Source organism: Atractosteus spatula, chromosome 8 (genome assembly GCF_055471065.1).
Source record: "Atractosteus spatula isolate fAtrSpa1 chromosome 8, fAtrSpa1.hap1, whole genome shotgun sequence".
In the NCBI taxonomy this organism is placed as follows: domain Eukaryota; kingdom Metazoa; phylum Chordata; class Actinopteri; order Semionotiformes; family Lepisosteidae; genus Atractosteus; species Atractosteus spatula.
Window position 1 is genome coordinate 1,547,334 of NC_142713.1, and position 26,105 is coordinate 1,573,438.

General features: G+C 52.5%; 1 protein-coding gene across 1 annotated transcript in view; it reads right to left on the minus strand.

Annotated features, from left to right (window-relative positions):
• Positions 1-2,495: 2,495 nt before the first annotated feature.
• LOC148829011 (myosin-binding protein C, cardiac-type-like) overlaps positions 2,496-26,105 on the minus strand; it is a 32,128-nt gene continuing 8,518 nt past the window's right edge. The window contains exons 3-20 of the mRNA XM_088923276.1: positions 17,216-17,254; positions 15,820-15,858; positions 15,090-15,116; positions 14,482-14,559; positions 13,647-13,795; positions 12,004-12,121; positions 11,869-11,917; positions 10,912-10,968; positions 10,240-10,412; positions 9,508-9,640; positions 8,604-8,728; positions 6,895-7,000; positions 6,503-6,669; positions 5,694-5,859; positions 4,553-4,659; positions 4,031-4,060; positions 3,717-3,859; positions 2,496-2,720 (exon numbers count right to left, since the gene is read on the minus strand). Coding sequence (XP_088779402.1) covers positions 2,517-2,720; positions 3,717-3,859; positions 4,031-4,060; positions 4,553-4,659; positions 5,694-5,859; positions 6,503-6,669; positions 6,895-7,000; positions 8,604-8,728; positions 9,508-9,640; positions 10,240-10,412; positions 10,912-10,968; positions 11,869-11,917; positions 12,004-12,121; positions 13,647-13,795; positions 14,482-14,559; positions 15,090-15,116; positions 15,820-15,858; positions 17,216-17,254 — 1,910 coding nt within the window. The 3' untranslated portion in view covers positions 2,496-2,516. The remainder of the gene's footprint in view (positions 2,721-3,716; positions 3,860-4,030; positions 4,061-4,552; positions 4,660-5,693; positions 5,860-6,502; positions 6,670-6,894; positions 7,001-8,603; positions 8,729-9,507; positions 9,641-10,239; positions 10,413-10,911; positions 10,969-11,868; positions 11,918-12,003; positions 12,122-13,646; positions 13,796-14,481; positions 14,560-15,089; positions 15,117-15,819; positions 15,859-17,215; positions 17,255-26,105) is intronic.

Here is a 26,105-nt window from a genome sequence, read left to right on the forward strand (position 1 = left end):
AGAGAGGGGTTAATCCAGACACACTGACTGGACACTCCAGTACATTAACACTGCACTGAGAGAGAGAGGGGTTAATACAGACACACTGACTGGACACTCCAGTACATTAACACTGCACTGAGAGAGAGAGGGGTTCATACAGACACACTGACTGGACACTCCAGTACATTAACACTGCACTGAGAGAGAGGGGTTAATACACACACACTGACTGGACACTCCAGTGCATTAACACTGCACTGAGAGAGAGAGGGGTTCATACAGACACACTGACTGGACACTCCAGTACATTAACACTGCACTGAGAGAGAGAGGGGTTAATACAGACACACTGACTGCACACTGCAGTACATTAACACTGCACTGAGAGAGAGAGGGGTTAATACAGACACACTGACTGGACACTCCAGTACATTAACACTGCACTGAGAGAGAGAGAGGGGTTCATACAGACACACTGACTGGACACTCCAGTACATTAACACTGCACTGAGAGAGAGAGGGGTTAATACAGACACACTGACTGGACACTCCAGTACATTAACACTGAGAGAGAGAGGGGTTCATACAGACACACTGACTGGACACTCCAGTACATTAACACTGCACTGAGAGAGAGAGGGGTTAATACACACACACTGACTGGACACTCCAGTACATTAACACTGCACTGAGAGAGAGAGGGGTTAATACAGACACACTGACTGGACACTCCAGTACATTAACACTGCACTGAGAGAGAGAGGGGTTAATACACACACACTGACTGCACACTCCAGTACATTAACACTGCACTGAGAGAGAGAGGGGTTAATACAGACACACTGACTGGACACTCCAGTACATTAACACTGCACTGAGAGAGAGAGGGGTTAATACACACACACTGACTGGACACTCCAGTACATGAACACTGCACTGAGAGAGAGAGGGGTTAATACAGACACACTGACTGGACACTCCAGTACATTAACACTGAGAGAGAGAGGGGTTCATACACACACACTGACTGGACACTCCAGTACACTAACACTGCACTGAGAGAGAGAGGGGTTAATACACACACACACTGACTGGACACTCCAGTACATTAACACTGCACTGAGAGAGAGAGGGGTAAATACAGACACACTGACTGGACACTCCAGTACATTAACACTGCACTGAGAGAGAGAGGGGTTCATACAGACACACTGACTGGACACTCCAGTACACTAACACTGCACTGAGAGAGAGAGGGGTTAATACACACACACTGACTGGACACTCCAGTACATTAACACTGAGAGAGAGAGGGGTTCATACACACACACTGACTGGACACTCCAGTACATTAACACTGCACTGAGAGAGAGAGGGGTTCATACAGACACACTGACTGGACACTCCAGTACATTAACACTGCACTGAGAGAGAGAGGGGTTAATACAGACACACTGACTGGACACTCCAGTACATTAACACTGAGAGAGAGAGGGGTTCATACAGACACACTGACTGGACACTCCAGTACATTAACACTGCACTGAGAGAGAGGGATTAATACACACACACTGACTGGACACTCCAGTACATTAACACTGAGAGAGAGAGGGGTTCATACACACACACTGACTGGACACTCCAGTACACTAACACTGCACTGAGAGAGAGAGGGGTTAATACACACACACACTGACTGGACACTCCAGTACATTAACACTGCACTGAGAGAGAGAGGGGTAAATACAGACACACTGACTGGACACTCCAGTACATTAACACTGCACTGAGAGAGAGAGGGGTTCATACAGACACACTGACTGGACACTCCAGTACACTAACACTGCACTGAGAGAGAGAGGGGTTAATACACACACACTGACTGGACACTCCAGTACATTAACACTGAGAGAGAGAGGGGTTCATACACACACACTGACTGGACACTCCAGTACATTAACACTGCACTGAGAGAGAGAGGGGTTCATACAGACACACTGACTGGACACTCCAGTACATTAACACTGCACTGAGAGAGAGAGGGGTTAATACAGACACACTGACTGGACACTCCAGTACATTAACACTGAGAGAGAGAGGGGTTCATACAGACACACTGACTGGACACTCCAGTACATTAACACTGCACTGAGAGAGAGAGGGGTTCATACAGACACACTGACTGGACACTCCAGTACATTAACACTGCACTGAGAGAGAGAGGGGTTAATACAGACACACTGACTGGACACTCCAGTACATTAACACTGCACTGAGAGAGAGAGGGGTTCATACAGACACACTAACTGGACACTCCAGTACATTAACACTGCACTGAGAGAGAGAGGGGTTAATACAGATACACTGACTGGACACTCCAGTACATTAACACTGCACTGAGAGAGAGAGGGGTTAATACACACACACTGACTGGACACTCCAGTACATTAACACTGCACTGAGAGAGAGAGGGGTAAATACAGACACACTGACTGGACACTCCAGTACATTAACACTGCACTGAGAGAGAGGGGTTAATACAGACACTGGATGAGAGAGGGATGGAGAGAGCTCTCACCCACGATCTTGATGAAGAGCACAGCCTTGTCCTCCCCCGCTGGGTTGGTCACAGTGATGCTGTATTTACCCTCATCGTCCCGCTCTGCCCCCTCAATGGTGAAACAGCTCAAGTCCTTCCTGTTCTCCACCCGGACCCTGCCCTCCGACTGCACTATGGGCTGGGGAGAGAGGAGGGTGGGGAGAGAGAGAGAGAGAGAGAGGAGGGTGGGGAGAGAGAGTGGGGAGAGAGAGAGGAGGGTGAGGAGAGAGAGTGGGGAGAGAGAGAGAGAGAGGAGAGTGGGGAGAGAGAGAGAGATCAGTGAGTACAGGACACGAAGAAAACACCGCAGCTCATCGTGTTTGACAGACTCATTCATGATGCTGAAAGAGGGGTGTGTAGAGGGAGTCCTGTCTGTCTTCCTCCTCAGCGGGCACACATCAGGATCAGGACCGGCCTGCTCTGCGTGGACCATCTGCCTGCTCTCTTTAATCAGGACCTCCCAGTCTTCTCTGGGATATGTCATCTGCTTGGTCTCCGTAGAGCATCAGCCTGATCTGACTTAGGATCTGTCTGATCTACTGGGATGATCTGACTGATCTCTGTGGTCAGGATCTGTCTGATCTACTGGGATGATCTGCCTGATCTCTGTGGTCAGGATCTGTCTGATCTAGTGGGATGATCTGACTGATCTCTGTGGTCAGGATCTGTCTGATCTACTGGGATGATCTGCCTGATCTCTGTGGTCACAATCTGTCTGATCTGCTGGGATGATCTATCTGATCTACTGGGATGATCTGCCTGATCTCTGTGGTCACAATCTGTCTGATCTGCTGGGATGATCTATCTGATCTACTGGGATGATCTGCCTGATCTCTGTGGTCACAATCTGTCTGATCTGCTGGGATGATCTATCTGATCTACTGGGATGATCTGCCTGATTTCTGTGGTCAGGATCTATCTGATCTACTGGGATGATCTGCCTGATCTCTGTGGTCAGGATCTATCTGATCTACTGGGATGATCTGCCTGATCTCTGTGGTCACAATCTGTCTGATCTGCTGGGATGATCTATCTGATCTACTGGGGTGATCTGCCTGATCTCTGTTGTCAGGATCTGCCTGAACTGAGAAATGAATCGTCCGCCCTCTCTTCTGTCCCCTCCTCCTCCTCTCACCTGGTCTGCCTTGGCCCACGTCACGACGGGCGCAGGCTCGCCTGTGATCTCCACGTCCAGCCGCAGCTTGTTGCCGGCGACAACAATGATGGTGTTCTGGGACACGACGTTGCCCGTGGTGTCCAGGTGGATCTTGGGGGGCTCTGGGGACAGCGGGGAAGGTGGGGATGGCGGAGAAGGCAAGGGAGGAAGAGGACGAGAGGAGCGGCAGAGGAGGAAGAGCACAGAGGGGAGCAGACAGAGAATTTAGTGGTGTGAAAAGACGGCATCATCATCATCATCGTCGTCATCATTTATAGAACGGGCTCACTCACCTTGACGAGGAACGTAGTCGATCTTGATCTCTGAGAGGAAGACACAGAGAAACGGAGAAAGTTAGTACAGCCAGCAGCTGCCTGTATGTCCACTGTGAGAGCACGGCTGCTTCAGACAACATGGCCGCCTGGGTCCCTGGGACTCTTCCACTCAAAACCTCTGAAACCTCCTCAGTCCCTGGGTCGGTCCTTCCTTCTCTGGCCAGAGGGTCTGCCTTCTGCCCCCCCCCCCCCTTGCAAGGCCGATAAACACCGACCGGCCCAGAAAGCCGGAAACGGTGACTGTTTCCTGGTCAGGTGACCAAGGGCAGCAGCAAAGGCCTTTGGGGAATGTAGTCCAGACAGGGCGGCCATCTTGTCTGGACCGGCTGTGAGCCCTCATGTCGTCTATTGTCTACAGCCAGCTAGCTAGAGGAGATGCTGTATCGGTGCAGCTCACCGCTGCCTGTCCTAAGAGTGTCATGTGTCACAGAGCGATCGATCCGCCCGCCTCTTCCCAAGAGAGCAAGAGAGTTCCGTTACCCAGGAAGTTGAGTTTTGCGGAGAGAGAGAGCGCGTAGCCATCGGGGACAAAGGTGTAGTCGCCCTCGTCTTCCGGCTTCACGCTGTCTATTGTGAGCTTGTGGATTCTGAAAAACAAACAGAGATCAGGGGACTGGGATAGCTGGCTCTATATTAGGGTCTGTGTGTCTCTAGGGTCTATATTAGGGTCTGTATTAATCTGTGTGTGTGTGAGGTGTGTCTCTAGGGTCTATATTAGGGTCTGTATTAATCTCTGTGTGTGAGGTGTGTCTCTGGGGTCTATATTAGGGTCTGTATTAATCTGTGTGTGTGAGGTGTGTCTCTAGGGTCTATATTAGGGTCTGTATTAATCTGTGTGTGTGAGGTGTGTCTCTAGGGTCTATATTAGGGTCTGTATTAATTTCTGTGTGTGTGAGGTGTAGCTAAGGATCTGCATCTGTGGCTAGAAGGTTGCCGGTTCAAATCCTGCAGCTGGCAGAGGAATCCTACTCCGTTGGGCCCCTGAGCAAGGCCCTTAACCCCAACTGCTCCAGGGGTACTGTACAATGGCTGAGCCTGCGCTCTGACCCCAAGCTTCTTTCCCTGTCTGTGTGTCTGTGTCTCATGGAGAGCAAGCATGGGTATGCGAAAAGATGAATTCCTAACACAAGAAATTGTATATGGCTAATAAAGTGATCTTATCTCTTATCTTATATTAGGGGCTGTATTAATCTGTGTGTGTATTAGGTGTGCCTCTAGGGTCTATATTAGGTTCTGTATTAATCTCTGTGTGTATTAGGTGTGCCTCTAGGGTCTATATTAGGGTCTGTATTAATCTCTGTGTGTGAGGTGTGCCTCTAGGGTCTATATTAGGGTCTGTATTAATCTGTGTGTATTAGGTGTGCCTCTAGGGTCTATATTAGGGTCTGTATTAATCTGTGTGTGTGAGGTGTGTCTCTAGGGTCTATATTAGGGTCTGTATTAATCTGTGTGTGTGTGAGGTGTGTCTCTAGGGTCTATATTAGGGTCTGTATTAATCTGTGTGTGTATTAGGTGTGCCTTTAGGGTCTATATTAGGGTCTGTATAAATCTGTGTGTGTGAGGTGTGTGTCCCCTCTCTCCTCTCTCCTCTCTCCTCCCCACAGCTCCTCTGTCTCTGTACCTCCCAATGTGAGTCATCTTGATGCGGTTGCTGGCCTTGACCTCCACTCCGTCCTTGAACCACTTGCCCGTGACTTTCTCGTCGGACACCTCGCACTTGAACACCGCCTGCTCCGCTGCCTTCACCGTCAGGTCCGCGATGCTCTGCAGCACCTTCAGCTCCTTGTCTGAGGCGGACAGACACACTGCTGTACGCCGGGCATGTCTCCCTGACCTCTCAACACTGCTTTCTGATCTCTCAACACTGCTTTCTGATCTCTCAACAGGGGTGTCTGATCTCTGAATACGAGTGTCTGATCTCTGAACACGAGTGTTTGATCTCTGAACACTAGTGACTGATCTCTGAACACGAGTGTCTGATCTCTGAACGCTAGTGTCTGATCTCTGAACACGAGTGTCTGATCTCTCGACACTAGTGTCTGATCTCTGAACACGAGTGTCTGATCTCTGAACACGAGTGTCTGATCTCTGAACGCTAGTGTCTGATCTCTGAACACGAGTGTCTGGTCTCTGAACGCTAGTGTCTGATCTCTGAACACTAGTGTCTGATCTCTGAACGCTACTGACTGATCTCTGAACGCTAGAGTCTGATCTCTGAACACTAACTGGACAGTTTGTGTGTAGGTACTGGCCAGGCTCACACTGCTGGGCTCCAGTCGGGCTGCCAGCTGGGAGCTGCAGAGTGATATGGCTGCTTTACTACGCACAAACTGTCCAGCAGGCCAGGAAACGCCGAGCCCCAGAGTGGAGCAGACAGTGGGGCGGACGTCACAGGTCGTGGGGCGGGGGGGGGAGTCATTGTGTCTGTACCTTCCACCAGCAGCTCAGCCTTGGACTCCCCTCCATTGGTGAAGACTTGGTACATCCCGATGTCCTCCTTGGTGGCTTCATTGATGATGAGCCAGTGCTTCCGCCCGTCCTTCTTGAAGCGGTACTTGAAGGTCTCCTCTCTGGTCAGTTCCACTCCATCCTTCATCCTGAGAGAGGGGGGTTAATACACACACACTAACTGGACACTCCAGTACATTAACACTGCACTGAGAGAGAGAGGGGTTAATACACACACACTGACTGGACACTCCAGGACATTAACACTGCACTGAGAGAGAGAGGGGTTAATACACACACACTGACTGGACACTCCAGTACATTAACACTGCACTGAGAGAGAGAGGGGTTAATACAATGGAAGAGAAACTGACCAGATGACATTAGCTCCCTCCTCTGACACTTCTACTTCAAATTCCACTCTGTCACCCACAACAACATGCTGGTCATCCAGTAACTGAGTGATCAACACCGGAGGCTCTGGGAATGAGAAGTAGAGATGGGGGTTAGTTGTCAGTCAAACACTGACTGGAAACAATGATGCTTTAATTCAGTCCATAATTTAGACCCCAGAGACACACCTCACACACACAGATTAATACAGACTCTAATATAGACCCCAGAGACACACCTCACACACACAGATTAATACAGACCCTAATATAGACCCTAGAGACACACCTCACACACACACACAGATTAATACAGACTCTAATATAGACCCTAGAGACACTCCTCACACACACACACAGATTAATACAGACCCTAATATAGACCCCAGAGACACATCTCACACACACAGATTAATACAGACTCTAATATAGACCCCAGAGACACACCTCACACACACAGATTAATACAGACCCTAATATAGACCCTAGAGACACACCTCACACACACACAGATTAATACAGACTCTAATATAGACCCTAGAGACACTCCTCACACACACACAGATTAATACAGACCCTAATATAGACCCTAGAGACACACCTCACACACACACAGATTAATACAGACTCTAATATAGACCCTAGAGACACTCCTCACACACACACACAGATTAATACAGACCCTAATATAGACCCCAGAGACACATCTCACACACACAGATTAATACAGACTCTAATATAGACCCCAGAGACACACCTCACACACACAGATTAATACAGACCCTAATATAGACCCTAGAGACACACCTCACACACACACAGATTAATACAGACTCTAATATAGACCCTAGAGACACTCCTCACACACACACAGATTAATACAGACCCTAATATAGACCCTAGAGACACACCTCACACACACACACACAGATTAATACAGACCCTTATATAGACCCCAGAGACACATCTCAGACACAGAGATTAATACAGACCCTAATATAGACCCCAGAGACACACCTCACACACACAGAATTAATACAGACCCTAATATAGACCCTAGAGACACACCTCACACACACACACAGATTAATACAGACTCTAATATAGACCCTAGAGACACTCCTCACACACACAGATTAATACAGACCCTAATATAGACCCCAGAGACACACCTCACACACACAGATTAATACAGACCCTAATATAGACCCTAGAGACACACCTCACACACACACAGATTAATACAGACTCTAATATAGACCCTAGAGACACTCCTCACACACACACAGATTAATACAGACCCTAATATAGACCCTAGAGACACACCTCACACACACACACACAGATTAATACAGACCCTTATATAGACCCCAGAGACACATCTCAGACACAGAGATTAATACAGACCCTAATATAGACCCCAGAGACACACCTCACACACACAGAATTAATACAGACCCTAATATAGACCCTAGAGACACACCTCACACACACACACAGATTAATACAGACTCTAATATAGACCCTAGAGACACTCCTCACACACACAGATTAATACAGACCCTAATATAGACCCCAGAGACACACCTCACACACACAGATTAATACAGACTCTAATATAGACCCTAGAGACACACCTATGAGAGTAAGCTCTATACAAGCAGCAGCAGTCAGAGATCCACCTTCCTTACCTTTGACAAATACCTCAGTGAAGCACTTATCCTCTCCCACCACACACTCGTAGGCCGCGTCATCGGCTAGTGTGGCCTTGTTGATGATTAGGATCCTCTTCAGTCCCACATTCTCAAAGATATACCTGAGCGAGCATTGGAGGGGAATGTAGACACTGTTACTGACTGACTAGAGGACAGAACTGCGCTGTACAGATAGTGCAGCACAACACAGACATTTACAGTAAGTTACAGTACGGGTGTATTCAACAGCACAGTAAATTACAATCAGGTACTAAGGAGTGTAGTACAGTGAAAAGCAGACATACAGAGAACCATACAAACACACACAGCACACACAGTACACACAGTGCAGTGCAGGCACAGTATAGCACAGACACACAGAACCACACAGTACAGTACAGACACACACAGGACAGTACAGACACACAGGACAGCTCAGACTCACACAGTACAGACACTCACAGTACAGACACACAGGACAGTACAGACACTCACAGTACAATACAGACACACACAGGACAGTACAGACACACAGGACAGCTCAGACTCACACAGTACAGACACTCACAGTACAGACACACACAGGACAGTACAGACACACAGGACAGCTCAGACTCACACAGTACAGACACTCACAGTACAGACACACACAGGACAGTACAGACACTCACAGTACAATACAGACACACACAGGACAGTACAGACACACAGGACAGCTCAGACTCACACAGTACAGACACTCACAGTACAGACACACACAGGACAGTACAGACACACAGGACAGCTCAGACTCACACAGTACAGACACTCACAATACAGACACTCACAGTACAGTACAGACACTCACAGGACAGTACAGACACTCACAGGACAGTACAGACACACAGACACTGGGACTGACTTGGCCGAGGGCTTGATTTCCTGTCCGTTCCTCAGCCACTTGATGGGAGCGTCGGGGTCAGACAACTCCACCGCCAGCTTGATCTTGCTGCCCTTGTCCACAGAGTAGGCCGAGTCCAGCTTCTTCAGGAAGGCTGAGGGAGACAGCAGGTGTGTCCTTACTGTCTGTGACATTCCTCCTGCAGCTCCATCGTCCATCCCCCTCACTCTCTCTCACTCTCTCACTCTCTCACTCTCTCACTCTCTCACTCTCGCTCTCATACTCTCACTCACTCACTCTCTTTCAGTCTCTCTCTCACTGTCTCACTCTCTCACTCTCACTGTCTCACTCTCTCACTGTCTCTCACTCACTGTCTCACTCTCTCACTCTCACTGTCTCACTCTCTCTCACTGTCTTACTCTCACTGTCTCACTCTCTCACTCTCACTGTCTCACTCTCTCACTCTCACTCTCACTGTCTCTCACTCTCTCTCACTGTCTCACTCTCTCACTCTCACTGTCTCTCACTCTCTCTCACTGTCTCACTCACTCTCACTCTCACTCTCTCACTGTCTCTCACTCTCACTGTCTCACTGTCTCACTCTCTCACTCTCACTGTCTCACTCTCTCTCACTGTCTCACTCTCACTGTCTCACTCTCTCACTGTCTCTCACTCACTGTCTCACACTCACTGTCTCTCTCTCACTGTCTCACTCTCACTGTCTCACTCTCTCTCACTGTCTCACTCTCTCACCGTCGCTCTTCTTGGGCTCCACCTTCTTCATCTTCTTCAGCCTCTTCAGCATTCCCCGCAGGTCCGTGATGCCGTACTGGAAGGCGATCTTCTCGTACTCACTGGGCTTGGCACTCTTCAAGATCTCCCACACATCCACCTCCTCCTTCGGCTCCTCCTTCTGCTTCACCTCCCTGGGGGACAGGAGAGGGGAGAGAGGGGAGAGGAGAGGGAGAGAGGGGAGAGAGAGAGAGGAGAGAGAGAGAGGGGAGGGAGAGAGAGAGGGGAGAGAGAGGGAGAGAGAGAGGAGAGAGGGGAGAGGAGAGAGGAGAGAGGGGAGAGAGAGAGAGGAATGAGAGTGGGATACAATGGGAGAGAGGAGAGAGGGAGGGCAGGAGGCAGTGTCATTAGACAGAGTGGGAGACAGAGAGACAGGAGAACCTGTCACAACCCGACACATCAGCGGCTCCCATCAGCCTGGTCCAGACCCGTTCCTGACCCAGGTTGGACTCACTCCCAACAGAAAACATGTCTCTGCCCTCCTGTTCCAGCCCATGACTGTGCTCTAGAACCTGCTCCTCCCGGACTGCGCTGGCTGAAGCACTCGTGTCCGTGACACCCAGGGGGTGGGAGCCTGGGGCAGGTCACAGCAGGGTCAGCACGCGCAAAAGAATGGCCTGGATCATACTTCACCTTTTCTTCAGCAGACCACTGAAGTCCAGCTCTCCAGCGTCCTCTCCAGCGTCGCCTCTGACAGGGAGAGAGAGACAGCACTGCTATAGCACCACAGCTCAGACTCAACCTGCAATATCTCACACACTGGGACACACACATACACACACACACTGGACTCCTACAGAACCCTGAACAGACAACACACACTAGCTGAATATCTAACCAAGATAAATAACAACAAACAGAAACAGACCCTGACGAAGTACAGGCTCAGTGACCACAGCCTGGACACACACACTGGACACAGGCAGACCTGACTGTCCAGAGAGGACAGGCTCAGTGACCACAGCCTGGACACACACACTGGACACAGGCAGACCTGGCTGTCCAGAGAGGACATGCTCAGTGACCACAGCCTGGACACACACACTGGACACAGGCAGACCTGACTGTCCAGAGAGGACAGGCTCAGTGACCACAGCCTGGACACACACACTGGACACAGGCAGACCTGGCTGTCCAGAGAGGACAGGCTCAGTGACCACAGCCTGGACACTGGACACAGACAGACCTGGCTGTCCAGAGAGGACAGGCTCAGTGACCACAGCCTGGACACTGACACTGGACACAGGCAGACCTGGCTGTCCAGAGAGGACATGCTCAGTGACCACAGCCTGGACACTGACACTGGACACAGGCAGACCTGGCTGTCCAGAGAGGACATGCTCAGTGACCACAGCCTGGACACTGACACTGGACACAGGCAGACCTGGCTTTCCAGAGAGGACAGGGTCAGTGACCACAGCCTGGCTATAGAGTGGATCAGACTGCTGTGCACTGGGAGTCTGATCGAGACCACTCTAAAGCCTGGAGTGGATCAGACTCCGATGGGAGTCTTGGTGCAGAATGACTGTTACATGTGGACTAATCTGGGGTGGAAGACTAATCACACTGGAAGACATGAAAGGCACTCACGATCTCTTGAAGGCCTCCAGGATGTTGGCTGACTTTTCCTCGGCTGGGGCTAAACAGAGGAAGAGTTAGTCAGCGCCTGACCGGCAGACTCACAGAGGACAGAGAGATCAGGGAGAATCGGGGACAGAGACTGACCTTCCACAGTGATGTCAAAGCTGCAGCTGTCAAATTTATCCTTAGAGGAGACCTCACACCTGTAGCCTCCAGCATCTCCATCAATCACTTTCACAATCTTCATCTCATAGGTGTAGATCTGAGATAGAGAGGGGTTAATACAGACACACTGACTGGACACTCCAGTACACTAACACTGCACTGAGAGAGAGGGGTTAATACACACACACTGACTGGACACTCCAGTACATTAACACTGCACTGAGAGAGAGAGGGGTTCATACACACACACTGACTGGACACTCCAGTACAGTAACACTGCACTGAGAGAGAGAGGGGTTAATACAGACACACTGACTGGACACTCCAGTACATTAACACTGCACTGAGAGAGAGGGGTTAATACACACACACTGACTGCACACTCCAGTACATTAACACTGCACTGAGAGAGAGAGGGGTTAATACACACACACTGACTGGACACTCCAGCACATTAACACTGCACTGAGAGAGAGAGGGGTTAATACACACACACTGACTGGACACTCCAGTACACTAACACTGCACTGAGAGAGAGGGGTTAATACACACACACTGACTGGACACTCCAGTACATTAACACTGCACTGAGAGAGAGAGGGGTTAATACAGACACACTGACTGGACACTCCAGTACATTAACACTGCACTGAGAGAGAGAGGGGTTAATACAGACACACTGACTGGACACTCCAGCACATTAACACTGCACTGAGAGAGAGAGGGGTTAATACACACACACTGACTGGACACTCCAGCACATTAACACTGCACTGAGAGAGAGGGGTTAATACACACACACTGACTGGACACTCCAGTACATTAACACTGCACTGAGAGAGAGGGGTTAATACAGACACACTGACTGGACACTCCAGTACATTAACACTGCACTGAGAGAGAGGGGTTAATACAGACACACTGACTGGACACTCCAGCACATTAACACTCAAACCTTAGCCCATCCCTAACCTTAACCACTGTTACCCTGAACTGTTGCTAATCAGAGAAAAGGAACCTGAGAAGACCTGAGTTCAAACTTTGGTCTGGTTTTGTAAGCAGGGAGTTCGGGTTTTGTGTCTCTTTCACTGTCTGTACTGTACTGCCCAGATTTATCGGCTCGATTGTGATCGATCATCCAGCTCCCCCAGAAAGAAGGTCACCTTCCTGGGAAAACGGACACGGCTGCCCCTGGAAGTGCAATACAGTGTGTTTGACCTGGAAGTGCTACAGTCTGGGTTGTGACCCGGACGTGCTACAGTGTGAGGAGATGTGACCTGGAGGTGCCGCAGTCTGGGTTGTGAGCCGGAAGTGCTACAGTCTGGTGTGTGTGTGTGTGTGTGTGTGTGTGTGTGTGTGTGTGTGTGTGTGTGTGTGTGTTGCATCTGACCTGGAAGTGCTTCAGTGTGGGGGTTGTGACCCAGAAGTGCTGCAGTCTGGTGTGTGTGTGTGTGTGTGTGTGTGTCTAACCCGGAAGTGCTGCGGTGTGGGGGTGTGACCCAGAAGTGCTGCAGTGTGTGGGGGGGGTGTGGCCCGGAAGTATTTCAGTGTGGGGGGGTGTGTGGCCCGGAAGTGCTTCAGTGTGGTGGGTATGACCCGGAAGTACTGCCGTGTGTCGGCACCTTCGTGTTCCTGTCATACGTCTCCTTGAACTGCAGGTGCTTCCCAGCCTTGCTGGCCAAGTCCAGCCACTTCCCCTTCAGCCACTTCATCGTGGGCTTCCTCAGGAGGCCGGTGGAGTCCACCTTGGTGACGACCATCAGGTCCTTCCCTGTGACCAGGAACAGCGATTCGCGATCAGCAAGAGCGCCACGTCCTCCCCCTTCACCCGTGAGCAGTCAGTCTTTGCCTGCGACAGGACTGGCCTAACAGTCCAGAACTCTGACGTCTGTCGAGTCCTCTTGTGTCTCTGCTTGCAAGTGAGACATGATCGATACCACATGCCTGATCCCAGGGGAGAGCAGTGGAGCCCTGATCCCTGATGCCTACAGAGACTTGTGGAGCCCCGATCCCTGATCCCAGGGGAGACCAGCAGAGTCCTGATCCCTGATCCCAGGGGAGAGCAGTGGAACTCTGATGCTTACAAAGACTTGTGGAGCCCCGATCGCTGATCCCAGGGGAGACCAGCGAAGCCCTGATCCCCAATCCCAGGGGAGACCAGCAGAGTCCTGATCCCTGATCCCAGGGGAGAGCAGTGGAACCCTGATGCCTACAGAGACTTGTGGAGCCCCGATCGCTGATCCCAGGGGAGACCAGCGAAGCCCTGATCCCCGATCCCAGGGGAGAGCAGCGGAGCCTCAATCCCTGATCCCAGAGGAGAGCAGTGGAACCCTGATGCCTACAGAGACTTGTGGAGCCCCGATCCCTGATCCCAGGGGAGAGCAGCGGAGCCCCGATCCCTGGGCTTTTGTCTAGAATCGATACGGTCGTCAGTGCAGGAGGCCGGTGTCGTCTTACCTCTGACCGCAGCGCAGCTCTGTGGCCTTTCCACAAACAGCCCGGTCAGCTCCGTCTTGCCCTCGTTAGCGGGGGTTTCTGGAAGAGAGGGGGAGTGGGATCAGGGGAACTTGTACGCAGCTCCTGCATCTTGAGTGAGTTTGTGTCCTGAGGCTACATGTCAATAAGAAGTTAACTATTTTGCATATCTCACAAGCAGCACCTTACAGGGATACTGAGCACTCGAAACGTGTGCAGAGGTTGCTGTGAATCATGGGATATATGCATATTAATGAGTAAGAAGCCATGTTTGTTGATGTATGATGGGGTGTACAAATATTAATGAGCAAGTAGAAGTTGCTATGAATCGTGGAACATTATTAATAGTAATGACAATCACAAGCTCCTATGAATCATATGTTCTATACATCTTCATGAGCTCTGAAAATTTCAAGGTACAGAACTGGACAGATCTTTCTGCTCCTGGTATATACAGCAATTTGTGGCTTAGAGAGACAGACACACAGAGACACACAGAGACACTCAGAGACGCAGAGACACTCAGAAGCACAGAGACACTCAAAAACACAGAGATACTCAGACATGAGACAGGTGAATAAATAAGTTACCATCAACGGGCAGTTCAGCATCATGATCTGCAGGACAGAAAGAGGAACAGGCCTGTTAGACAGACTGATCCCAAGAGCAAGGTTTTACCACTGTAAACACAAACACATCCCCCCACACACTGACTCACTCTCACTGTCTCACTCTTTCACACTGACTCACTCTCACTGTCTCACTCTCTCACACTGTCTCACTCTCTCTCACTGTCTCACTGTCTCACTCTCTCACACTGACATTAACACACTATCTCACTGTCACACACTAACTATAACACACTGTCTCACTCTCACACACTGACTTTAACACACTGACTCACTCTCTCACACTGATGTTAACACACTGTGTCTCACATACCAACTTTAACACACTGACTCACTCTCACACTGACTTTGACACACTGACTCACTCTCACACTGACGTTAACACACTGACTCACTCTCACACACCAACTTTAACACACTGACTCACTCTCACACTGACTTTGACACACTGACTCACTCTCACACTGACGTTAACACACTGACTCACTCTCACACACCAACTTTAACACACTGACTCACTCTCACACTGACTTTGACACACTGACTCACTCTCTCACACTGACATTAACACACTGATTCACTCTCACACACACACTTTAACACACTGACTCACTCTCACACTGTAGTTAACACACTGGCCCACTCTCACAGTCTCACTCTCACACACAGACAGGCACTGTCTCACTCTCACCTTCAGCTGGTGGGGCTGGGGCAGGCTCCTCTTTCTTCTCTGAAAATGAGAGCAGAAATAGTCAAAACCAACACATGGGCAAACAGGAATTCTGTTTTTAACTTTCAGGCAAAATAAGCACTGATCTGCACACTGATACAGTGACCCTTACACACACACAGACAGTGAAACTCCAGCAGCACTGATCTGCACACTGATACAGTGACCCTCACACACACACAGACAGTGAAACTCCAGCAGCACTGATCTGCACACTGATACAGTGACCCTCACACACACAGACAGTGAAACTCCAGCAGCACTGATCTGCACACTGATACAGTGACCCTCACACACACACAGTGAAACTCCAGCAGCACTGATCTGCACACTGATACAGTGACCCTTACACACACACAGACAGTGAAACTCCAGCAGCACTGATCTGCACACTGATACAGTGACCCTCACACACACAGACAGTGAAACTCCAGCAGCACTGATCTGCACACTGATACAGTGACCCTCACACACACACACAGTGAAACTCCAGCAGCACTGATCTGCACACTGATACAGTGACCCTCACACACACACAGACAGTGAAACTCCAGCAGCACTGATCTGCACACTGATACAGTGACGCTCACACACAGACAGTGAAACTCCAGCAGCACTGATCTGCACACTGATACAGTGAAACTCCAGCAGCACTGATCTGCACACTGATACAGTGACCCTCACACACACACAGACAGTGAAACTCCAGCAGCACTGATCTGCACACTGATACAGTGACCCTCACACACACACAGTTAAACTCCAGCAGCACTGATCTGCACACTGATACAGTGACCCTTACACACACACAGTGAAACTCCAGCAGCACTGATCTGCACACTGATACAGTGACGCTCACACACACAGACAGTGAAACTCCAGCAGCACTGATCTGCACACTGATACAGTGACCCTTACACACACACAGACAGTGAAACTCCAGCAGCACTGATCTGCACACTGATACAGTGACGCTCACACACACACACACAGTGAAACTCCAGCAGCACTGATCTGCACACTGATACAGTGACGCTCACACACAGACAGTGAAACTCCAGCAGCACTGATCTGCACACTGATACAGTGACCCTCACACACACAGACAGTGAAACTCCAGCAGCACTGATCTGCACACTGATAAAGTGACGCTCACACACAGACAGTGAAACTTCAGCAGCACTGATCTGCACACTGATACAGTGACCCTCACACACACACAGACAGTGAAACTCCAGCAGCACTGATCTGCACACTGATACAGTGACGCTCACACACACACACAGTGAAACTCCAGCAGCACTGATCTGCACACTGATACAGTGACCCTCACACACACACAGATGAAGACACTCACCAGCAGGGGGAGCTGCTGCCTTCTTGTCCTTCTTGACTGCTGAAACAGGAAGAGGGCACATAGTCAATGACTGCTATGCAGTGGAGTGGATAACACTGCTGTGGAGTATGACTCTGATTGTCAACACAATAAAACCTGCAGTGGATCAGTCAGCTGTTTACTGGGATTTGGACTGAGCACACTGTAAAACCTGGAGAGAATCAGTCTGCTCTGCATTCAGAGTCTCATTGTCACACCTGAAGTGGATCAGACTGCTCTGCATGCAGAGTCTGACTGATAGCACTGTCACACCTGGAGTGGATCAGAAGACTGCTGTGCACTGGGAGTCTGACTGATAGCACAGTCACACCTGGAGTGGATCAGACTGCTGCTCACTGGGAGTCTGACTGACAGCCCTGTCACACCTGGAGCGGATCAGACAGCTGTGCACTGGGAGTCTGACTGACTGCACTGTCACACCTGGAGCGGATCAGACTGCTGTGCACTGGGAGTCTGACTGACAGCATTGTCACACCTGGAGCGGATCAGACTGCTGCACACTGGGAGTCTGACTGACAGCACTGTCACACCTGGAGCAGATAAGACTGCTGCGCACTGGGAGTCTGACTGACTGCACTGTCACACCTGGAGTGGATCAGACTGCTGCGCACTGGGAGTCTGACAGCACTGTCAGACCTGGAGCGGATCAGACTGCTGTGGACTGGGAGTCTGACTGACTGCAGTGTCACACCTGGAGCGGATCAGACTGCTGTGCACTGGGAGTCTGACTGACAGCACTGTCACACCTGGAGTGGATCAGACTGCTGCGCACTGGGAGTCTGACAGCACTGTCACACCTGGAGTGGATCAGACTGCTGCACACTGGGAGTCTGACTGACAGCACTGTCACACCTGGAGTGGATCAGACTGCTGCGCACTGGGAGTCTGACTGACAGCACTGTCGCACCTGGAGCGGATCAGACTGCTGCGCACTGGGAGTCTGACTGACAGCACTGTCACACCTGGAGTGGAGAATTCATTATTCTGGTCTCTCCATTAGTCTGCACCAGGCCCTCCTACCCTGCTCTCTGTGGCCACAGCTGAACACAAAGATCTTCAGATGTTCACTAGGGCAATACCTGCCACAGCCACTGGGGGCGCAGTTGTGTCAGCTGTTGCACAAGCCCCACACACAGACACATGGAATCAGGGGTCAGAGTCAGTGCTGCAGTGTTTCAGCAGTGTGGAATCAGGGGTCAGAGTCAGTGCTGCAGTGTTTCAGCAGTGTGGAATCAGGGGTCAGAGTCAGTGCTGCAGTGTTTCAGCAGTGTGGTGTGGAATCAGGGGTCAGAGTCAGTGCTGCAGTGTTTCAGCAGTGTGGAATCAGGGGTCAGAGTCAGTGCTGCAGTGTTTCAGCAGTGTGGTGTGGAATCAGGGGTCAGAGTCAGTGCTGCAGTGTTTCAGCAGTGTGGTGTGGAATCAGGGGTCAGAGTCAGTGCTGCAGTGTTTCAGCAGTGTGGTGTGGAATCAGGGGTCAGAGTCAGTGCTGCAGTGTTTCAGCAGTGTGGAATCAGGGGTCAGAGTCAGTGTTGCAGTGTTTCAGCAGTGTGGAATCAGGGGTCAGAGTCAGTGCTGCAGTGTTTCAGCAGTGTGGAATCAGGGGTCAGAGTCAGTGCTGCAGTGTTTCAGCAGTGTGGTGTGGAATCAGGGGTCAGAGTCAGTGCTGCAGTGTTTCAGCAGTGTGGTGTGGAATCAGGGGTCAGAGTCAGTGCTGCAGTGTTTCAGCAGTGTGGTGTGGAATCAGGGGTCAGAGTCAGTGCTGCAGTGTTTCAGCAGTGTGGTGTGGAATCAGGGGTCAGAGTCAGTGCTGCAGTGTTTCAGCAGTGTGGAATCAGGGGTCAGAGTCAGTGCTGCAGTGTTTCAGCAGTGTGGTGTGGAATCAGGGGTCAGAGTCAGTGCTGCAGTGTTTCAGCAGTGTGGTGTGGAATCAGGGGTCAGAGTCAGTGCTGCAGTGTTTCAGCAGTGTGGTGTGGAATCAGGGGTCAGAGTCAGTGCTGCAGTGTTTCAGCAGTGTGGTGTGGAATCAGGGGTCAGAGTCAGTGCTGCAGTGTTTCAGCAGTGTGGTGTGGAATCAGGGGTCAGAGTCAGTGCCGCAGTGTTTCAGCAGTGTGGAATCAGGGGTCAGAGTCAGTGCTGCAGTGTTTCAGCAGTGTGGTGTGGAATCAGGGGTCAGAGTCAGTGCTGCAGTGTTTCAGCAGTGTGGAATCAGGGGTCAGAGTCAGTGTTGCAGTGTTTCAGCAGTGTGGAATCAGGGGTCAGAGTCAGTGCTGCAGTGTTTCAGCAGTGTGGAATCAGGGGTCAGAGTCAGTGCTGCAGTGTTTCAGCAGTGTGGTGTGGAATCAGGGGTCAGAGTCAGTGCTGCAGTGTTTCAGCAGTGTGGAATCAGGGGTCAGAGTCAGTGCTGCAGTGTTTCAGCAGTGTGGTGTGGAATCAGGGGTCAGAGTCAGTGCTGCAGTGTTTCAGCAGTGTGGAATCAGGGGTCAGAGTCAGTGCTGCAGTGTTTCAGCAGTGGGGTGTGGAATCAGGGGTCAGAGTCAGTGCTGCAGTGTTTCAGCAGTGTGGAATCAGGGGTCAGAGTCAGTGCTGCAGTGTTTCAGCAGTGTGGAATCAGGGGTCAGAGTCAGTGCTGCAGTGTTTCAGCAGGGTGGTGTAGAATCAGAGGTCAGTCTTTGGGGTGCAGTGTTTCAGCAGGGTGGTGTAGAATCAGAGGTCAGTCTTTGGGGTCATATTCACTTAGTAGATTCCACAGAGGATCAGTGTCAAAGAGAAACAGGGGGCTGTCAGCACTCCTGTTCAGCCTGTGTGGGTTATAAATAGACCCCAGAGTCCAGCAGCAGTATCTGTACTCATGAGTGGGCGGGGACAGCAGCCCAGGGGGGGTAGTTCTGGAGACGATGAGGAGAGAGAGGTGAAGGGGAGGAGGGACAGAATTATAAGAGCAGGGAGGTGTTTGGTGTTTCTCTCTGGGGGGGGGGGGGGGGGTTGTGAAATTTCTGCAGTCAAAATTGTGCCAAGAACTCTTGCAACTGAGTATAATACTGAAGTGCATTTCAACAGCCTGTGTAGCCTGTCCAGGGAGGTACAGACTGTTTTCAATTCATCCAGCTTTCTGTCTTGGTCTGCACTCATCCCTCTGTCACTGTCTCTGTTTATCTCTATCTCTATCTCACTCTCTGTCTCTGTATCCATATCTCTCTCTTCCTAGCTCTCTGTCTGAACATCCCAGACTTCAGATCATCTGTGTCTGTTTCTCCCTGTCTCTCTCTACCTCCCTCTCTGTATCCAGATCTCTCTCTCAGCCTCTATCTCTGTGTCACTGATCTCCAGGGTTATACATCACCTGTAACTGCAGGTGGATGAATAGGTCTGTCTGTCTGTCTGTCTCTCCTCCTGCCTTCTGTCTCTCCTCCTGCCTGTCTGTCTCTCCTCCTGCCTGCCTGTCTCTCTAGCTGCCTGTCTGTCTCTCCTCCTGCCTGCCTGTCTCTCTAGCTGCCCATCTGTCTCTCCTCCTGCCTGCCTGTCTGTCTCTCCTCCTGCCTGTCTATCTGTCTCTCTGTCTGTCTCTCCTCCTGTCTGTCTCTCCCCCTGCCTGTCTGCCTGTCTCTCCTCCTACCTGTCTGCCTGTCTCTCCTCCTGCCTGTCTGTCTCTCCTCCTGCCTGTCTATCTGTCTCTCTGTCTGTCTCTCCTCCTGTCTGTCTCTCCCCCTGCCTGTCTGCCTGTCTCTCCTCCTACCTGTCTGCCTGTCTCTCCTCCTGCCTGTCTATCTGTCTCTCTGTCTGTCTCTCCTCCTGCCTGTCTCTCCTCCTGCCTGTCTGCCTGTCTCTCCTCCTGCCTGTCTGTCTCTCCTCCTGCCTGCCTGTCTGTCTCTCCCCCTGCCTGCCTGTCTGTCTTTCCCTGGCTCTGTGGCCACAGGGGTGAGGTAATGGTGACACTCTGACACCGGAGCTGTCCTGCCTGTCTGTCTCTCCCCCTGCCTGCCTGTCTGTCTCTCCCCCTGCCTGCCTGTCTGTCTCTCCCTGGCTCTATGGCCACAGGGGTGAGGTAATGGTGACACTCTGACACCGGAGCTGTCCTGCCTGTCTGTCTCTCCCCCTGCCTGCCTGTCTGTCTCTCCCTGGCTCTGTGGCCACAGGGGTGAGGTAATGGTGACACTCTGACACTGGAGCTGTCCTGCCTGTCTGTCTCTCCTCCTGCCTGCCTGTCTGTCTCTCCCTGGCTCTGTGGCCACAGGGGTGAGGTAATGGTGACACTGTGACACCGGAGCTGTCCTGCCTGTCTGTCTCTCCCCCTGCCTGCCTGTCTGTCTCTCCCTGGCTCTGTGGCCACAGGGGTGAGGTAATGGTGACACTCTGACACTGGAGCTGTCCTGCCTGTCTGTCTCTCCTCCTGCCTGCCTGTCTGTCTCTCCCTGGCTCTGTGGCCACAGGGGTGAGGTAATGGTGACACTCTGACACCGGAGCTGTCCTGCCTGTCTGTCTCTCCCTGGCTCTGTGGCCACAGGGGTGAGGTAATGGTGACACTCTGACACTGGAGCTGTCCTGCCTGTCTGTCTCTCCCTGGCTCTGTGGCCACAGGGGTGAGGTAATGGTGACACTCTGACACCGGAGCTGTCCTGCCTGTCTGTCTCTCCTCCTGCCTGCCTGTCTGTCTCTCCCCCTGCCTGCCTGTCTGTCTCTCCCTGGCTCTGTGGCCACAGGGGTGAGGTAATGGTGACACTCTGACACCGGAGCTGTCCTGCCTGTCTGTCTCTCCTCCTGCCTGCCTGTCTGTCTCTCCCCCTGCCTGCCTGTCTGTCTCTCCCTGGCTCTGTGGCCACAGGGGTGAGGTAATGGTGACACTCTGACACCGGAGCTGTCCTGCCTGTCTGTCTCTCCCCCTGCCTGCCTGTCTGTCTCTCCCTGGCTCTGTGGCCACAGGGGTGAGGTAATGGTGACACTCTGACACCGGAGCTGTCCTGCCTGTCTGTCTCTCCCCCTGCCTGCCTGTCTGTCTCTCCCTGGCTCTGTGGCCACGGGGGTGAGGTAATGGTGACACTCTGACACCGGAGCTGTCCTGCCTGTCTGTCTCTCCCTGGCTCTGTGGCCACAGGGGTGAGGTATTGGTGACACTCTGACACTGGAGCTGTTCTGCCTGTCTGTCTCTCCCTGGCTCTGTGGCCACAGGGGTGAGGTAATGGTGACACTCTGACACCGGAGCTGTCCTGCCTGTCTGTCTCTCCTCCTGCCTGCCTGTCTGTCTCTCCCCCTGCCTGCCTGTCTGTCTCTCCCTGGCTCTGTGGCCACGGGGGTGAGGTAATGGTGACACTCTGACACCGGAGCTGTCCTGCCTGTCTGTCTCTCCCTGGCTCTGTGGCCACGGGGGTGAGGTAATGGTGACACTCTGACACTGGAGCTGTCCTGCCTGTCTGTCTCTCCCCCTGCCTGCCTGTCTGTCTCTCCCTGGCTCTGTGGCCACAGGGGTGAGGTAATGGTGACACTCTGACACTGGAGCTGTCCTGCCTGTCTGTCTCTCCTCCTGCCTGCCTGTCTGTCTCTCCCTGGCTCTGTGGCCACGGGGGTGAGGTAATGGTGACACTCTGACACCGGAGCTGTCCTGCCTGTCTGTCTCTCCCTGGCTCTGTGGCCACGGGGGTGAGGTAATGGTGACACTCTGACACTGGAGCTGTCCTGCCTGTCTGTCTCTCCCCCTGCCTGCCTGTCTGTCTCTCCCTGGCTCTGTGGCCACAGGGGTGAGGTAATGGTGACACTCTGACACTGGAGCTGTCCTGCCTGTCTGTCTCTCCTCCTGCCTGCCTGTCTGTCTCTCCCTGGCTCTGTGGCCACGGGGGTGAGGTAATGGTGACACTCTGACACCGGAGCTGTCCTGCCTGTCTGTCTCTCCCTGGCTCTGTGGCCACGGGGGTGAGGTAATGGTGACACTCTGACACCGGAGCTGTCCTGCCTGTCTGTCTCTCTCCCTGCCTGCCTGTCTGTCTCTCCCTGGCTCTGTGGCCACAGGGGTGAGGTAATGGTGACACTCTGACACTGGAGCTGTCCTGCCTGTCTGTCTCTCCCCCTGCCTGCCTGTCTGTCTCTCCCTGGCTCTGTGGCCACGGGGGTGAGGTAATGGTGACACTCTGACACTGGAGCTGTCCTGCCTGTCTGTCTCTCCCCCTGCCTGCCTGTCTGTCTCTCCCTGGCTCTGTGGCCACGGGGGTGAGGTAATGGTGACACTCTGACACCGGAGCTGTCCTGCCTGTCTGTCTCTCCCTGGCTCTGTGGCCACGGGGGTGAGGTAATGGTGACACTCTGACACTGGAGCTGTCCTGCCTGTCTGTCTCTCCTCCTGCCTGCCTGTCTGTCTCTCCCTGGCTCTGTGGCCACGGGGGTGAGGTAATGGTGACACTCTGACACCGGAGCTGTCCTGCCTGTCTGTCTCTCCCTGGCTCTGTGGCCACGGGGGTGAGGTAATGGTGACACTCTGACACTGGAGCTGTCCTGCCTGTCTGTCTCTCCCTGGCTCTGTGGCCACGGGGGTGAGGTAATGGTGACACTCTGACACCGGAGCTGTCCTGCCTGTCTGTCTCTCCCTGGCTCTGTGGCCACGGGGGTGAGGTAATGGTGACACTCTGACACCGGAGCTGTCCTGCCTGTCTGTCTCTCCCCCTGCCTGCCTGTCTGTCTCTCCCTGGCTCTGTGGCCACAGGGGTGAGGTAATGGTGACACTCTGACACTGGAGCTGTCCTGCCTGTCTGTCTCTCCCCCTGCCTGCCTGTCTGTCTCTCCCTGGCTCTGTGGCCACGGGGGTGAGGTAATGGTGACACTCTGACACTGGAGCTGTCCTGCCTGTCTGTCTCTCCCTGGCTCTGTGGCCACGGGGGTGAGGTAATGGTGACACTCTGACACTGGAGCTGTCCTGCCCGTAGCGGCGCACCTGTCGGGGGGCCTGACTGAGAGCCCGCCTGAGTGGCACCACTGCCAGAAATACAGGGAGATAAATCAGCTGGACACCGCAGAGACACTGACTCGCAGCGCTGGGGGGCTGTCTGTGTGGAGTTCGCATGTTCCCCCCGTGTTCACGTGGGTCTGCTCCCACAGTCCAGACACACGCTGGGGGGTTAATGGGCTTCTGGGAAAATTGACCCTGGTGTGTGTGTGTGTGTGTGTGTGTGTCTGTGTGTCTGTGTGTGTCCTGTGATGGACTGGCCCTGGTGTGAGTGTGTGTGTGTGTCCTGTGATGGACTGGCCCTGGTGTGAGTGTGTGTGTGTGTCTGTGTGTGTGTCCTGTGATGGACTGGCCCTGGTGTGAGTGTGTGTGTGTGTCCTGTGATGGACTGGCCCTGGTGTGAGTGTCTGTGTGTGTGTCTGTGTGTGTGTGTGAGTGTGTGTGTCCTGTGAGGGACTGGCGTCCTGTCCAGGGTGTGTGTGTGAGTGTGTGTGTCCTGTGATGGACCGGTGTCCTGTCCAGGGTGTGTGTGTGAGTGTGTGTGTCCTGTGATGGACTGGCGTCCTGTCCAGGGTGTGTGTGTGAGTGTGTGTGTCCTGTGATGGGCTGGCGTCCTGTCCAGGGTGTGTGTGTGAGTGTGTGTGTCCTGTGAGGGACTGGCGTCCTGTCCAGGGTGTGTGTGTGAGTGTGTGTGTCCTGTGATGGACTGGCGTCCTGTCCAGGGTGTACCCCGCCTTGCGCCTGTTGCTTACTGGGATAGACCCCAGCCCCCTCCCCCAATCCTGTACTGGATAAAGTGATCAGAAAATGTCACTGCGAACACCTGCAGTATTTAGCTGGGTGCAGAAGCACTCCTTCAGTGTTCAGTGTTGGTGCAGTAGGAGACTGGATTAGTTCAATTCAGGTGCTGAATTCCGCTGACCGGTCTGTCCAGTGTCCAGTGGGCCGAGCCAGCCCAGGGGTCTTCAGCAGCAGTGTCTGTCTGAAGATCCTGAGGAGCTGTCTCAACATCAGTCAGTCTGTCTGTCTCCCTGTCACTCAGTCTGACTGTCTGTCTGATGTTCACTGAATTCAGTCTGTCTGTCTGTCTGTCTGTCTGTCTGTCTGTCTGTGTGTGAAATCATCAATCACCAGGAGCTCACCCAGCTGTGTCTGGAGAGAAGCCAGGGTATCGGCATCAACCACATGGCTGGGCAGCTTGTTCCCCACCCCTGCCACCCTCTGTGTAAACCCCCCCCCCCTCCTGTCTTGACTGGAGGAGCTCATCCAGCTGTGTCTGGAGGCTTCTGCAGGAGTCTCCTGTCCTGCAGCAGGGTGGGAGAGCCCGGAGGCCGGGTTTAGAAACAGTCTCTGTGTGCTGTGACAGCACATAGCAGAGAGCAGGCTATTTCGGATCGCTGCCCCATGTGTAGTAAATGTCACCCTCCCCTGGCGAGTGTCCTCTTTCCATTGACTGTGGCTCTCTACGCACTCCCGAGCCCGGCCCTCTCCGGACCCGGTCGAGCCCAGACCGGTCAGAGCCGAGCCCCGGCAGTCCCTCAGGGAAAACGGGCTGTGTTCATGTGGCTGTTCCAGCCCATAGACATAATCAGGGTTTCACTGACTTCTGGGAAAACTGCCCCTGCTGTGAGAGAGTGTGTGTGTGTGTGCGTCTGTGTCTGTGTCTGTGTCTGTGTCTGTGTGTGTGTGTGTGTGTGTGTGTGTGTGTCTGTGTCTGTGTGTGTGTGTCCTGTAAGGGACAGGCCCTGGTGTGTGTGTGTGTGTGTGTGTGTGTGTCCTGTGAGGGACTGGCCCTGGTGTGAGTGTGTGTGTGTGTCTGTGTGAGTGTGTCCTGTGAGGGACTGGCCCTGGTGTGTGTGTGTGTGTGTGTCCTGTGAGGGACTGGCCCTGGTGTGAGTGTGTGTGTGTGTGTCTGTGTGAGTGTGT